The 16082-nt window shown below is 41.4% G+C and overlaps 1 protein-coding gene across 3 annotated transcripts in view; it reads left to right on the top strand.

Annotated features, from left to right (window-relative positions):
- The window catches only part of XPO4 (exportin 4), a 143665-nt gene that overhangs the window by 81961 nt on the left and 45622 nt on the right, over positions 1-16082 (top strand). For all 3 annotated transcript variants that reach the window (XM_019524537.1, XM_019524536.1, XM_019524535.1), the window contains exons 9-14: positions 2453-2629; positions 7444-7586; positions 7708-7853; positions 9296-9473; positions 11538-11697; positions 13536-13705. In XM_019524537.1, coding sequence (XP_019380082.1) covers positions 2453-2629; positions 7444-7586; positions 7708-7853; positions 9296-9473; positions 11538-11697; positions 13536-13705 — 974 coding nt within the window. The remainder of the gene's footprint in view (positions 1-2452; positions 2630-7443; positions 7587-7707; positions 7854-9295; positions 9474-11537; positions 11698-13535; positions 13706-16082) is intronic.

Genomic DNA, 16082 nt, shown 5'->3' with positions numbered 1-16082 from the left:
CTTTAAAATATTTGTTTCCAAAATGGTGGCAGATTTCCGGCTTAGTCCTTTTGCCAATTCTTTCTTCCCCACCCCTCCCTTCCTTTGCTTGCATTTCCATCTCAAGGAGGTCCTTTGCTGTTAGATCTTAAAAGGTCATTGGGCATTTATCTGGAGCAGACTTAGCCTTAGGTTGGGTACAGATGTTCAGGGAGGTTAGGGCAAGATTAGATCACATTAAAAATGGCCACCTGATCTAACTCAGTTTGCCCAGGTGAATACCTTACACTAGTTAGGTGGATCTACACATGAACTGTACAGAAGTTCAGGACAGTTAGATTGGCCTAAAATAGCTGACCCGATCTAAGCTAAGTGTACCTCAGAGGAAGACTTACTTAGCTGAAGTCTGGTGAGACTGATCTAACTAAACTTATGTACAGTTCCCAGTTAGTCCCAGGACTAGGAAAGCCCAGCTGCTGGCCCCACCCTGGGGCTGCACTTTTCTTACCCTACTCTGGCACCGGCGTATTCTTAGATCTCTGTCTGCCCCCCCAGTCCATCCCCTCTCATCCCAGGACAGACAACCCCATCATGGACCAACCAACCCCCCTCCCTCACTCACCAAGCACCCACATCCGTGCAAGCCACTTCCCATGCTGGTTTTATCAGGGTTTGCCGATACTGGGAGCTGAACAAATCAGGGTGCAGAGAGGGGTAGGAGGGATGGGGGTGTTCACTGGGGAGGGGTTGTTTGTCTGACGGTGGTGGGTCAGGGGGCTAAAAATAGCCCCTGACCCCAGGGTGTGGGGGAGAGAGCCTCCCCAAACTCCCTGTAGACCCCACAAGGTTCCCATGTCCTGCCAAACCCTCCCGGACCCCAGGAACTCCATGGACCCTGCCTGCCCTCCCCCTTAGATCGAGTGGCTATTTTTAATGCAATCTAACCTCCTTGAATGTCTATACGTAGCCTTAGTCAGCTCAATGCATTATTTTATCAAGGCACCATTTTGGTCTCATTTAATACAAGCCTACTGCTCAAGCCTATTGGATGCAGAATGATTTTTTTTTCCTGATTTAGACGTTGGCAGAGTGGCTGTATGAGATTATACACATTTTATAGCCTGCTTGTAAATTCAACCTTGAAATACTCAAGATTTAGGCCAACAATGTTAAGAGAACTTTTTTTTTTTTTTAATTCAGGAAAGGGGCTTCTTAGTCGTTCTGTCAGCTAGAAATTTGTTTCCTTCTACTTAAAGACATCTTACTCTTTTTCCATCTCTGCATGGCACTTATGAATAATTAGAAATGACACTTGGGTATTTTGAGTGTTTACTTTTTGAGGTGTGTACACATTACATGCACTTACAGTTGACTAATGTGCACTTGTGGCTCTGCAGCTGGCAGCCTGTGAGGATCAGCCTCCAGGATCTTTCCCCAGGTACCGCTCCACCCTCCTCCCCCACCTAATTGCTCCAGCTGCAAGAGCAGCCAGAGTCTCCAGGCTCCCCTTCCCTTTTTTGATTTTTGGCTGCCAGCCCCTGGCGGTGCAGCAGTGCAGTGTGGCACAGCTGGGGAGCTGAGAGTGAGCCTGGAGCCACATGGGCATATGCTGTAGGAATGAAGGGTAGAGCCTGGTTGGATGTGTGGTGCAGCAGTTGGAGAGGAGGGCAAAGGCATGCTGTACAGTGGTGGGGTGGGTACGGGTTAATGGTGCAGCAGTGAAGGGGAGGTGAGGGGCACACAGGAGTGTGATGCAGTCCAAAGGGCTCCCAGCCACATAAGTTTGTTACCTTTGTTTTAAGGTGTAATCCTTTTATGTTTTTAATTTGTAAGGTTGAGGCCTTGCTGTGCTTATATGTAATGGGGATTTTAATTTAGGTGCCTAGGTTTCAACACCTGTGCTCTAAACACCTTGGCCTCAATAATAAGCCTTTTAAACATATAATTTCAGAAGAGGCTTTTGTTGTTCAGACATCAGGTATAGGGAGCAGTTTTCTAAAAACTTACAAGATCATTTCAATTTAATTACATTCTTATCTCTTTCATAGTAATTGCAACTGAATTCAACTTGCTAAAGAAAACACAGCATATCTATTAAAATTTCATGTGGTAGGTCTTGTTCACATGCTTGCAGTTAAACTGATTGTGAGATTTGGGGTCAGGAAGGAGTGTGCCTGGCCCTCCCTCCAAGTCAGTTTGGCAAGAATTATTTGAGGGGTTTTTGCATTTTTTTTTTTTAGAGTATGGAAGCTGGTCCAAATGAACTCCTGGCCAAGATTTTGGCAGTACCCTCATTTCTCATTCTGTTCTGCAGCATATTGCAGGGTGTGTGTGTGTGTGTGTGTGTGTGTGGGGCTGTGTTTGGTGAGGGGCGGGAGTCACGTTAAGGACCCTTCCAGTCCTATGTTCCTACTGCTGCTTTGTTTAGTCCTAGTTTTCAGTTTGACACTATCCTTTTTTTCTCCTCTTACAGCTTGACAAAGATGACATGGTATACATGGAAGCGTATGATAAGTTGCTGGAGTCCTGGCTTACTTTGGTACAAGATGACAAACATTTCCATAAAGGCTTCTTTACCCAACATGCTGTTCAGGTTTTTAACTCTTATATTCAGTGCCACCTAGCTGCTCCCGATGGTACAAGGAATTTGGTAAGCTCTTAACCTAAGTTCTTTTGGGGGCAAGACTGAGTAGTCTGTTAGGTTAAGTACAGACAGTCAAAAAGCCCAAGTCTAAATTGATTCAATCTTTCAAGTTTTAAATTAAGTTATGTAGATTGCACCGATAAGCAAGTGAACAGACATTTGCTTTTGACTCTGGAAACACAGCGACATGCCTGCAGTGGCCCAGGCCAGAAGCAGGGGACACTAGAACATGCCTCCCTGCTCAGCTGGAACAGACAGCTTGGAACAAAGCTAGCCCACCCACCCTATGATGGGGGGTTTGCAGAGGAGGTGCAAAGCATCCTGGCATGTTGGGGGATTCTGGGTTAACTTGAATCTGGAGGGGATCAGGGACAGCAGTTCAATAAACTAATTTAATCTAACTCAGTTAAGTTTGATACTACATCCTTCTAGGTTTATCTTAAACTGGTTTCAGCCATTTGGAAAGTGGTTTATGTGCACTGAACTTCTGTTGTGTTACAGATTTGAACTGGTTTCCAATCACTTGTACTGATTTATGTGGAATTTCTGTCTCTAGTCCAAGTATATACATAAGTAAACATTGCTTTAATATATGATACTTAATTAGCTTTGACAGAACTCGCACAGAATGTTAATTCAATTGGTTAGTAGTAGCATCAGGGGTGAGGGGAGTGAACATGTATCTTGCTGTGTTTTCATAAGGAAAATCTTTTTCCCAGCCTGTTTGCTTATCTTGAAAAGAAAGGAAGGGAACTGGTTGAAGAATGCTTTTAAAAATTAAAGCTGTGTGAAACAGCACCATTTCATTTTGACTTCCGTTTTGAAGGGAGAGGCGTTTCATTTTGCTGTTTCAAACCACTGTTCCATTTTGCTTCACTGTTCTGACGCATTTTGACGTTTCACCCATTGGCTATAATGGGGAATCATGCAAATGCCTATAACTGTCATTTCTTGCTTGATTTGGATAAAAATCGCAGGGATGGTAGCCCCTTCCGAGGGCATGAATCCTGTCAAGTGCAGGGGCTTCTGGGAAACTGAACCTCAAGCTATTTGAAGCAAAACACTTATCACTTGCCAGCAGCAGCAGCCTGCTGTCATCCCACGCTCCCCAGGAGGGCTGTGGAGCTGTGCCGGACTCTTCCTGGGGGAGTGTGGGCCCCTGGATGTGTGCACAGGATGGCAGCATGCTGTTGCTGCCGGCTGAGGCCAGCGCCAGCACCCGAGTCTGCTTGGTGCAGCCCGTGCTGAGAGCCAGGAAGAACTCAGTGCTGGTGCTGGCCTGGGCTGGCAGCAGCACCATGTTGTCATCCTGTGTGTAGATCCAGGGGCCCAGGCCCCCTGGGAAGAGTCTGGCACAGCCCCTCAGCCCTCCCAAGGGGCGCAGGCCCCCGGATCTGCATGTGGGATGACAGCAGGCTGCTGCCGCTGGCTGGGACCAGTGGCAGCACCAGTCTTCCTGGCACTTAGCGTGGGCTGCACCAAGTGCTGGCCGCAGCCAGCAGCAGCAGCCTGCTGTCATCCTGTGTGCACATCCGGTGGTCCACATCCCTCAGGAGGAGTCTGGCACATCCCTGCAGCCCTTCCAGGGGGTCTGGGCCCCTGGATCTGCGTGCAGGGTTTCAGCAGGCTGCTGCTACCAGCTGGGGAAATAGCCCAAAGCCACCCCAATCCCCAGCTGGCAATGGCAGCCTGCTGTCATCTGGCATCATGCGCCCCCTGGGAAGAGCTGGGGGAAGCAATCAGAGGGCTGGGGAATTGAAGAGGGAGCTAGGTGTCAATATCAGAGCAGTCCTTCCCCCTCTGTCTTCTTAGTTTCTGTTTAGCTGCAAGCAAGACCAGCCCTCATTTTGTTTCAAAACTTTTTCAAAGCTTTTTGTTTCATTTCGATCTTGCTGTTTCAAGCTCGAAACTTGTTGAAACAGCTTCGACACGAAACACCCGGCAAAATTTCACACAGACCTATTAAAAATGTGATCTATTTAATTATATAATAGACCTTAAGTTCAAATTTTGCTTATATCCTTTGTTACTACTTTGGTTTCAGTCACTAAACAGTTTACTATGACCAAAATTCTTCAGTGAAACTCTGACTTCAATGCAGCTGCTAATGTTCTTTGTGTATTAACTGCAAATTCTAATTCACTGTGCCCTTTTGTTGCATAACAAACATATATAAACTTGTCAGATGTGGTGGGATTGGGCTCAAACTAGAAAATGTCGTGTTGTTTAATCTATTCTTTTGGATAACATGGTGTAAACCAAGGTCTATTCTGACTTTGTGGCTCAGTGGCCAAGGCACTTTTAAGGATGGGGAGAGCCTCTTTTTCAACATTATACTACAACAGATTCTGAAATAGAAAGTCGGAAATAAACGTTGAGTGTGTTAATAACTGTCCAGTTTTTGTTGTATCAACAATACAACAATATCTAACTTGATAGTATGTAAGGTACTGAGAGACTTCAACTCTGAAAAGTACCATGTAAAACCTAACTCTCATCTCTTAGATAGGTAACAGGTGGTAATAAGAATGCCAAAATAGAGAAAAACATTTCAAGAGACCCTTGAATTCATATCATGCAGTCTTGACATAACTTGTATACACAGGTTAATACATGTCCTTCTGTGAGATAAGTCATTTATCCCATGGGTAACCTTGTAAAAGCCACAGCTGGCATTTCAGAATGCTTCTTGTTCAATATCAAAGCAGTGCCTGGAACTTTCAAATAGAGAAGCACTCTTCATTAAGCAGCTGCAGCTTTGAAGTTGCCAAAGGAGAATTATTTGCTGGTTTAGATAAAGAAAGGAGGGGCTTGAAAGCACTTTGGGAGGAATTAAGGTTTGGATTCAATATCTCAATCCCTTTATAGAAAACTGCAAAAAGTTGGCTATTCCTTTCTAATCCACTAACACAGTTTCATATTTAACTTATGAATTCCTGCGTTCCCTTCCATGATCCTAATGAAAAAGATATTTATTTTTCCTCCTTTAAACTTTGAAATTAATTTTCTCAGCATTTTAGCATGCCTGGTTGTGGAAATAAGTTATGATATTCGACTGATTTCATAGTATTGCCACTATACATTTAAAAATCAAGAGTGATTTGAAATCATGAAATCTAAAATAAAAATTTAAGCGGGTTTTTGTTTTTGCCTTCTAGGTTTTGAGCCCTTAGTGTTCAGTTCAAGCTTTTCTGTGCAAACAATGTGGTCTAGAAACTTTCCGCTTTTAAAAAGAGCTTAGATTCTCAGTAATCATAAGACTCCAGAAGCTGGGTTTTCAGAAATACCATAAATGGAATAATTCACAGTAAAATATCAAGAACTGGCAACATTTTTCATGCAGTGCCTCATGATGGAGGTGGCTAGTAAAATATCCAGCTTAAGGTTTGTATAGTGTAGAGCAGGGGTGGGCAAAATGGCAGATCTAGCCGGCAGCCAGACTCCATTTCCCAGCAGCCCCTGCCTGCATGGCTGGAGCCAGTGTCCACCGAGCAGCTGCAGCTGCGTTGTGATAGCACAAGGCTAGGGTTGCCATGGAGACTAGCCCCAGCCATGCTGGCAGGGGGTGTGGCAGGGCACGGGGCTGCTCTGGAGCTTCTGGGATCTTGCTGCAGAGGTAACTTGGTTAGGGCCAGGGCAGAGCTGCAATATGCAGCCTGCACGCTCTGGGCAGGGGCGTGCAGGCAGTGAATCCCGGCTCTGCCCTGGCTTGGGACCATGCTGTCACTGCTGTAAGGAGCTGGGCAGAGCTGCAATCTGCAGCGTTCTGGGCAGGGACGTGCAAGTTGCAGATTGTAGCTCTGCCCCAGCTCCTTGCAGCAGTGACAGCCTGGTTCGGAGCAGGGACAGAGCCGTGATCCACTGCCTGCACGCCCCTGCCCAGAGCATGCAGGCTGCAGGTAGCAGCTCTGCCCTGGCCCCAACCAGGCTTCCCTCACCACAAGTTCCCAGCGGCTCTGGAGCAGCCCCCTGCCCTGCCACATGCCCTGTCAGTGAGGCTGGGGCCAGCCTTCATGGAACCCCAGCCTTGCACTATCACTGCGGCTGGGGTCTCCGTGGTGAGCAGCCACAGCCATGCAGGCAGGGGCCGCTGGGAAATGGAGTCCACTGCTGGCCGGATCTGGCCCGTGGGCGGGACTTTGCCCACCCTGGTACAGAATATAGTTTTTAGCTCTTGTAGCCCTTCTTTGCTTGAATTTGACAGCCAGTGTAACCATTCAGTCAGTCACAAACTGTATTTATAAACCATCATAAAGACTGAACTATTTTTTTTACCTCTAGGAAGTAATACTCCTTAACAGGGTTTAAAACAGAGGAGCGTTAAGAAGTCAGTTTGCTTCCGTCAAGGCTATTCCTTTTATCTAGATTAACAGCTTCAGTTTTTCAGGAGTATGGGTCCTTTCTCAGACAATGCAGTTTCTCAAGTTGAAAGAGATCTGAAGTTAAAATGAAAATGTGTGTTGTTCATTGAAGTTGGGACTTTGATGGAGTTTTTATATTGTATATTGGAGTACATATTTTATTAATTTACCAATTCTTCTCTTAATTATTTGACACACATCCTGGGTTATAGGATGTAACCGTGTTGGTTTAAGGACATAGGCAGGCAAGGTTTTTTGGGTAAATCCAATATCTTTTATTAGACCAACTCAAATATCTAATAAAGATATTGGTACATTTAAATTGTTTCTACTTGTGGCCTTTCTCCTAGAACACCTTAAAATAAATAACAGAAAAGAGATTTTTAATGGTATTCCTAACAAGATTGAAACAGGTACGATGCTAATTGATTACTTCTAACTTCTTTAAAATGAAACCAGACTGCCAATGGTGTAGCCTCTCGGGAGGAAGAAGAAATAAGCGAACTGCAGGAAGATGACAGAGACCAGTTTTCTGACCAGCTGGCAAGTGTTGGCATGCTGGGAAGAATTGCTGCAGAACACTGTATACCTCTTCTTACAAGGTACAGAGTAATTAATAAAGCTCTTATACTTTTGCTTAAATAATCTGATTAAAGTCTCGTGTTAAACAAAGTTTTTGTTTAGTTAAGTAGCTGCATTAATTTTGTTATTGTCTTTTTTCAGTTTATTAGAAGACCGAGTGACAAGGCTCCATGGTCAGTTACAAAGGCATCAGCAGCAGTTACTTGCCTCACCAGGATCAGGCTCAATTGACAATAAAGTGCTTGATGACCTGTATGAGGATATTCATTGGCTTATTTTAGTCACAGGTTAGTAGTAAGTTTTAAACACAAAACACTCGTATACAGCTCCTGAAACTGGAATTCCTCAACCAGACCTGCCTGTGTGTCCATCAGCCTGTATAGCTAATCCTTGTAATTGAGAATATGGTCATTATGGTTTTTTATGGTTATTTTTCATTGCATGTATTCTTTTCACACTAGAACAAATGAGCGTATTCTTTGTGCTGTAGCGGGACAGATAACTTTCATTCTTTGTCTTATTTCCTTTATGTTAACAGTCATGGGGGTATTTTTTCTTAAAGATATGCTAAACAACATTTTAACAGAAGATACTACATGTTTTTTGTTAACTCCTGTTTTAATCATATGTTTTTGACTGATTCATTCTGAAAAATATTCAGCTAAAATAATTAACTAGTTGTTAGCATTGAAAAAAACGGGAACTGAGACTGCTTGCGGGTATGTGATGCAAAGGATTTGGTATGGCTACATAAGTCATGAATGGCAAAAACCTGAGCAAGTTATGCTGGGCATCTTATATAGAGTTCCAGTGAAATATTGATGCAACTAAAATGGCATCTGCATCGTGCCTGATGCTAAGTAGGCTTGTACATTTTTACTCTCATTAGTGTTGTCTTTCATATCTGTTCATGAATCCAAATTGCTTTACTTACTCTGCCTATGTCCCAATGGCAGAAATAATGGAATAAAAACATATTTAAAAAAATAAAACAGGGTTTTATCATTTTAAATATTTTACCTCTTAGTAATTCCAGCTTTTGATACAAGTGTATTGATACTACTTGTGTAACCATACATTTAATCCCATGGGATTAAGTGTATATCTCTAGCTCTGATGGGTATGGTATCAAACTCAAACTGTGATAAAACCAGGAGTGAATATGCTTTTTCCTGGACAACAGATAAGTGCTTTAAAAATGCCTTTGTCTCCTTGATGTACATTTGCAAAGGAAATAAGGAAACATTGGTTGTTCCTAGTTTGTTTGCTGTGCTTTTAAAAACTGCTTAGAGGCATAGAAAGTTAGCAGTGCAGAAATTCCAACTGTGGATTAACAGGTGGAATGCAAATGAATTCTACCTGTAAAATCATATTTTTCACAAGAAGAAAACTGAACAAAGCAAGCAATTTAGTCATATATAAAGTCTGACTCATCTGTAGATATAAGCTATAGCATCTGCTGCTGAATGGGGCACTATTTCTGTATTTTATTTGGTCATTACTCTTTCAGCCTAGTTTCTTGTTTATAATTTTAGGGCTGCTGCTTCCATTTATACACAGAAAATTGATGTGTATAATTAACATTAAGGTACTTACTAGTTAATGTTAGGGTCTATACAGATTTTATGTCAGTGACTTTTAATGTCTGCTATAAGGTCAGAAGAGAATCCAACAAAAACTTAACCTAGGTTAGTGAACTTTTGGTGACTTACCTTCTGTATTTCTTAAGGCTACCTCTTAGCTAATGATACTCAGGGAGAGACTCCGTTAATACCTCCAGAAGTAATGGAATATTCCATTAAGCATTCAACTGAGGTTGACATCAATACAACACTTCAAATTTTGGGATCTCCAGGAGAAAAGGCCTCTTCCATCCCAGGGTACAACAGAACCGATTCTGTCATTAGGTAAGAATGTATTACAGTGTGTTAGCATAAATTATCCCACAAATTTACATAGATAGAAACAAATCTTGAATATTGATGGCTTCAGATGTAGAAAGGAGAGTAGATGTATTAACACTGGAATGGAAAAGAGATTTATTTTGCATGAAATTTAGAATGGGTAATGGTTTATCAGACTGGTTATAACAAATGGATTGTAAGGAATGCTATAGAAGGGGTAAAAAGGTGGTAAGAATTGTAGGATAAAATAAATGAGATTGTTTTGTGATTAAATTTGAAGCTAAAGGCAATTCAGTGGTCTAGAAAAAATTTGTTCTGGAAACAGTGAAAAATGGAGCAACACAAGCATGAGTGCTAAAGTTGGAGAGCTGAAGTCAGCGGATGAGTAAATAGAGAATCATGAGGAAGAGACCAGACAAATGATTGGAGAGAGAGAGATACAATTAGATTTCAGCAGAGATGGGTGGATTTTGGTGCTACAAGTGCCTTCGCTAGTAAATACGAAGATCCAATACAAATGTTTTCGTTCCTTGAATTATCATAGTGTACGAGAATAAATCTTATTTGAAGTGTGAAGATAGAATTGTGTAACTGAATTAACTGTGTAATGCCTTCTATAGAACAGTAACAAAACAAGTAGTTTCCAAATTATAAAATGGGCTTTTCTAACAAGAATAACCAGTACTTGTGATTGCTGCAAGAGTAGGTCAGCTGGCCCTGAGTGCAGATAAAATGTTGTCACTTGTACGTGCACAGTAACTGGCCTATTTTAAGGAACAGTATGAGAGCTACAAAAGAAACTTCTGTCCATTTTTAGAAGGAGGATGATACCCATAAACCAGGGTCCCAAACATTGGAAATTAAAAGTAAGGCATGGCACATTGTACTCTAATGGCTATGAAAGATGCTGTACCCTAGTTTTTGTTTTGTTTTGTTTTAATTTCTGTCTTATGTTAATCTTAACTAGGAAGCTAGAGATGGCTTTTTGTCTCCATCAGTTCCCTGGATTGTCAGGTGCACAAGTTATATGGCAACATTATACTTAGTCCCTGTACAACAAAAGAGCACTCTGTTTTTCAGTGATAATTTTTCCACGTAGCTGATAAGAGGCAATGAAAGCAATATTTTCTACTCCAGCATTCTGTAGTGGGGAGAGAATCTGGGCTAAATGGAGGGAGTCCGAAGGTTTCTTGAGAACTGGGATGGAGGGAGGTGTGTTACTCCTATAGCAATCAAAATAAGAAGAAACTGTTTACTGCTTCTGCATTTGTGTTGCAGTTTGTACCAGGCTGCAAAAACTGTACACGTAAGACTGCCAAAAGTTTGTAGCTAAGGTTAAGGGGGGGAAGGGGAAGAAAGGGAAAGGTATCCTGTCTGTAGAGTACTTGGCATTATTCCAGTTGGACAGCTTCCTATTTCCCCTGATGTCAGAGCACTGGAGAGCATTCTGTGTACTGCAATAATTTCAGAGTCTAATTTCAAAGTCAGAGCTGTTCCCCTTTGCCACCTTGACTTCAGTCTTAAACTATTTCTGTCCCATCCCCATCCTCCTGTGTAAAGAGAGACTATTCATAGAGACTGCTTACAGATGTAAAAAGAAACAAACCAAGAAAAGCTCCCCAACACTTTACTTTAAACTCTGCGCACCCCCACACCGAAACCAGCACATGCCCAGAAGACGCATCACATTAGTTGGACTCACCCAATACCAGTCTAGATTGTGGGGCTTTTTTGGTAGTTTTATCTAATAGCTGATTGAAATAGCTTTAGATAAAAGTGACCAGAAAGCCCTGCTGAAGCATCTGATCTATGCAGATGCTGCAGAACTGGGCCAAACTAACACACTGGTTATTCCAGTAAGGCATTTCTTAACTTTTGTAAGCAGCCAGAGTGTTTGCATGACTGTATTGAGGCATAAATATTTGGGCTTCATAATTTTTTTTCACTGTATTCCATGAAGAAGAGAAAACTTTGAGACAATGCAGTGTTGGGGAAATTGACTCTACTTAAAGGGAAAAAAAACATCCAAAATCAGTCATGTATCTTAATTGTACTTCATATCTGCAGGTTATTATCTGCCATCCTAAGAGTTTCAGAAGTAGAATCTCGAGCAATAAGGGCAAATCTAACACACCTTCTGAGCCCACAAATGGGAAAAGATATTGTCTGGTTTCTTAAGCGCTGGGCAAAGACCTATCTCCTAGTGGATGAAAAGCTGTATGACCAGGTAAGAACAGAATTGCAGTTGTGATTGCAATAATTGACTAAATAATAGGCAGTAATACTCTTTAATGAAAGCAGATGTTGATGTGTATTTTGAACTTCAAGTGTCAGGGGTTTATAACATGCAAACAGTTGTTTATTTTTAAAACTCAATGTGCACAGTTGTAGTCTGAAAAGTGGGCCCTTTTCCCAAGGAAAAAAATTAAATAGTAAATGTCCACACTCGTGGGTTTTTTGTTTTGTTTTGTTTTTTGTTTTAAATGTAATTGTATAGGGTTTGACATGGAAAAATTTCTGCTTTGTGGTTCCATAGGTAGAACATATTTTTTGCCAAAGTTTTGGCAATCATGATCCTGTCTTTCAATCTGTGTTGTCATCTGTAGTGCAGTGATTGTGGTACATTGCCTGGTAATACAATGGCTAGGGAGGGAGTTTGGCAGTGATTCTGTAATCTCTTTCAACATTTTTATGTATTTTCTTTTAAATGAAGAAGGGTTAGGTGAACCAAAAAAATCCATTAAAATTTGAAATTATTCTCTTAGCTAATAGATGTTACCTTATGTTGTTATCCTTTTCTTGTCCCATTTATTGTGTTCTATACTTACCTGTCATGCACTGCTGCTATTTCAGTTGCAAAAATCTGTGGTGTAGGGGTAGTCTCTTATGCTGCTAGCACAGTACTGAGTACAGTGCAGATTTAACACAATTTGGACATCTGGAAATAATCATAATATAGCCGAAATATGAGGAAGAATAGACGCTGTCAGTAAATTATATAAAATAATAAAATAAAGATTACCAAGAACATTTCTACCATCATTTTTTGTGATCATATAGTTTTATATGATGAAAATAACGGAAAATTTGAAATTGAGCATGCTCACAGTGTACTGATATAGAATTTCTTGCAAAAAGTTATATTCAAATTCCTGAGACTCAATTTTTAAGGAATTTATTTTGTAAAGAACAAGAATTTTTATTTACCTGGAATTTTCAGAAGAAACAGATAGTAACATATCCAAGTCTAAAGATAAAATCCTTCCCCAGAATATTGCATATGGAACAAATTCCAGGGACCAGCTACAGAAAATATTCACTACAGCCATGACAGATGTGGAAAAAAACCCCAAAATAACCTAGCGCTTTACCAGAACAGACATTGCATCAGTTTGACTTGGCTCACCCAACGTCTATATAGATTGCACACTTCAGTGTGGCATTTTGGTGCTTTTATCACAGCTTGCATGTGTTCCTTGATTGAATCAGCTATTGGATAAAAGCTACAAAAAGCCCTGCTAAAACATGCAATCTATACAGACGTTGGGCAGGCCGAGACAAACTAACTCATTGCCTCTTCTAGGCATGCACTGCGCTCAGTGCGGGGGTGTGCCAGGCTGAAAGTAAAGCGCTGTTTGGTTTTTGTGTTTTCCTGTTGGTAAGCAGTCTATGTGATAGTGCAATATCTTGCAAGGCTCCCTTTGGTTGAAAACTCTACAACTGCTCGGTTTGCTGCTATCAGATTCTTCAGTCCTCAGGAATTTTTCTTAAAGTGCTTATGGAATTCTTTTTTTTAAGTGTTGAACAAACATTGGTAGGGTGAAAGCTAGATGTTAGACATATAAAGTTGATTATTGTAATAAAGTTGAAATTTGTTTTCTGCTTTTTGCCATTGCACTTAAAAGTAGGTCTCGTTTGTTGCCCATTTTTAAAAAAATTCTTTTATCAGCAAGAATTTTGTGTTTTAAGGAAAGAGGGAAGGTCTGAAAACAAGTTGCTGTTCGGTTGCCATATACGTTATTTTGCGTATTGTAAACTTCATTTATTTAATTCTTTTTCTTGTAGATAAGTCTGCCATTTAATACAGCTTTTGGTGCCGATACCGAGGGTTCACAGTGGATTGTGGGTTATCTGTTAGAAAAAGTAATCAGTAACCTGGCAGTATGGAGTTCTGAACAGGACCTTGCAAATGACACTGTGCAACTGCTAGTAACATTGGTGGAGAGGAGAGAGCGGTAGGTTGAAGATCTAGCCAAGCCCAGACTTTTCTTTTGCATCTTTTAAAATTATATTGGGCCAAAAATAAGACAAATGCAGTATCTCTTACAGGGTATTTATGGTTGTGCTTCTGGTTGAGAATTAAAGCATTAGAAATTCACAAGCATATAATGTAGATTTTTATGAACAAATGTATACACGTTCATACAAACCAAACAGCTTGCCGTGTGTTCCCTAGTTTTCAAGTAATAAGCACCTCCCAGGTTACATTAATTTGTTACCAGCTTTATGCTTCTGTAACTCAACTGATGTAAGTGGAGTGTTACAAATATAAAGCTAGTATAACAGTGGGGTTTTCTTTTGTGCTTATCACTGTAGAATCTGAACACTTCAGAAATTGTAACTAACTTATTTTACAGGAGCACTGTAAAAATGGGGCGGGCATGTTATTCATACTTTACAAATGAGAAATTTGAGGCACAGAGACACTAATGTATCTACTAATGTTCATTTTCCAACATTAGTGACACCTGAGGCCTAGCACAGTGGTCAGCAACATTTCTGGGCAGAGTGCCAAAAACACCTAAGCCTTATGGGCTAGATGTGTGGTTCCAACCATCCCTTACCACGCCTCATGCCTTGCAGATAGTATATTGATATCATCTACACTTTACAAACTCATCAGGGAGGCCAGCAAGAAATGTTTACCAGGGTGCCTGTCGAAGTAACTAGAAATAATGGTCACAAACTGGAAGAGAGCAAATTCAGATTGGACATCAGGAAGAAATCCTTTACACTGAGGATTGCCAAAATATGGAATAAGATTCCAAGGGAGGTGGTGCTGTCCCCTTCCTTGAAGGCGTTTAAAAGGAGATTGGACAGGCACCATTCCTGCCCAGGGCAGGGGGTCGGACTCGATGATCTAATGGGTCCCTTCTGACCCTAACATCTATGAAACCTTGACTTGGCATATCAGGGGCAGACAGTTGGAGAGCCAGGAGGGGGGGCAGTGCATCCCTGGCCCCTTCCCCGCTGTCTGCCTTGAGGCATGCTGCATGCATGCCAAACAAAATGCCTTTGCATACTACACTCTGGCACCTATGCCAGGGGTTGCCTACCCCTAATCTAGCTTATTACACTTAATATGTTCAAAGCACAGGTCAAAATTACTGCTGTGATTTGTCAGCAGTTCCATAGATATGCCAGGGTCTCAAGTCAGGCACTCATATTAGACAGGTGACTGTAATTGTTTACGTTTCCTTACTTTTAGGTAACAAGTCAAGTACTCAAAAAATATTCTTTTAATGGAAGTTTTATATGTGTGTATATAACTTGCTTGTTTTCTAAATGGCTGTAAGCCCAAGTTTAATAAAAGTTTGAATGAGGGAAAGGGAGAGTGAGCTTGGAAAAAAAAGGAAGCAGTATTGAAGGGGGGGTCTGGAAGAAGGGAGAAGGAAGGAGTGGGTAGAGTGACAGAAGTGAGATAATGGTTGTGGCAGGAGTTGCACTAGAAGATTTGAAATACGAGATTCGGTACTTAATCTTTCTATGCACACAAGTATTAGACGCAACAGAAGGACCACCTCCTGTTATAGGTTGGCTGGAGTGGTCGTACTGTGTCCTCTCATGAGATTGGATATAGACTGAGTCTTTTTCCTGTGGTTGAAGCATGCTTACCTGAAGACCAGTAGAAGTGGCTCAGAAATGAACTTCCTTCTCATTGTTTGAACTTTGTTCATTTCTGGGCCACTTCTACTGGTCTTCAGGTGAACAGGCTTGAACCACAGGAAAGACTTACCATATTTACTTTGAGTATTAGATGGTCCTGATTATAAGACAATCCCCCAATAATCAGATTCTGTATATAGAAAATGTGTAAGTTTTATATTCTTTTCCAGGTATAAAATCTAATTATTGAAGGCTTGTCTTGCATTTGCAACCTCCCACTGTTATAGCAGGGAAAATAAATCTGGGGGGGGTCAGGTAGCCCCTTTGCCCTCTACCCCCAAACCACCAACTTCTTTCCCCTGCAGCCCCTTTCCCCCTCCTTACTATCAGACCCTGCTCTCCCTGAGCACATGGAAGTGAGGAAAAATTTGAAAAAACGGGCCTTGAAATAAACATAGCTGTGGCAATTTACATATAATACCCATAGAATTAGTTCACCCAGAAATTATGCATTTTACCCTTTTTTTTGAAGCTGGTGCTGCAAGTTTTAGTACAGATACTCCATAAACACACTTTTAAGTAGTGCTTAGCACCTACGTAGAGTACAAACTATACATGATATTAGTTCAAAGCCAAAAGGCTCATGATTTATCATACAGTTCATTGGGTTGTGCTTCTCCAGCATTTCAAGCCATAGTGACCGCACGGCTCAGCACTGCTCAGTAT

This window comes from Gavialis gangeticus, unplaced genomic scaffold, assembly GCF_001723915.1.
Source record: "Gavialis gangeticus isolate Ggan-Ray unplaced genomic scaffold, GavGan_comp1, whole genome shotgun sequence".
NCBI lineage: Eukaryota > Metazoa > Chordata > Crocodylia > Gavialidae > Gavialis > Gavialis gangeticus.
The sequence above is the reverse complement of the archived record's forward strand: the minus strand, read 5'-3'. Positions and strand labels throughout refer to the sequence as shown.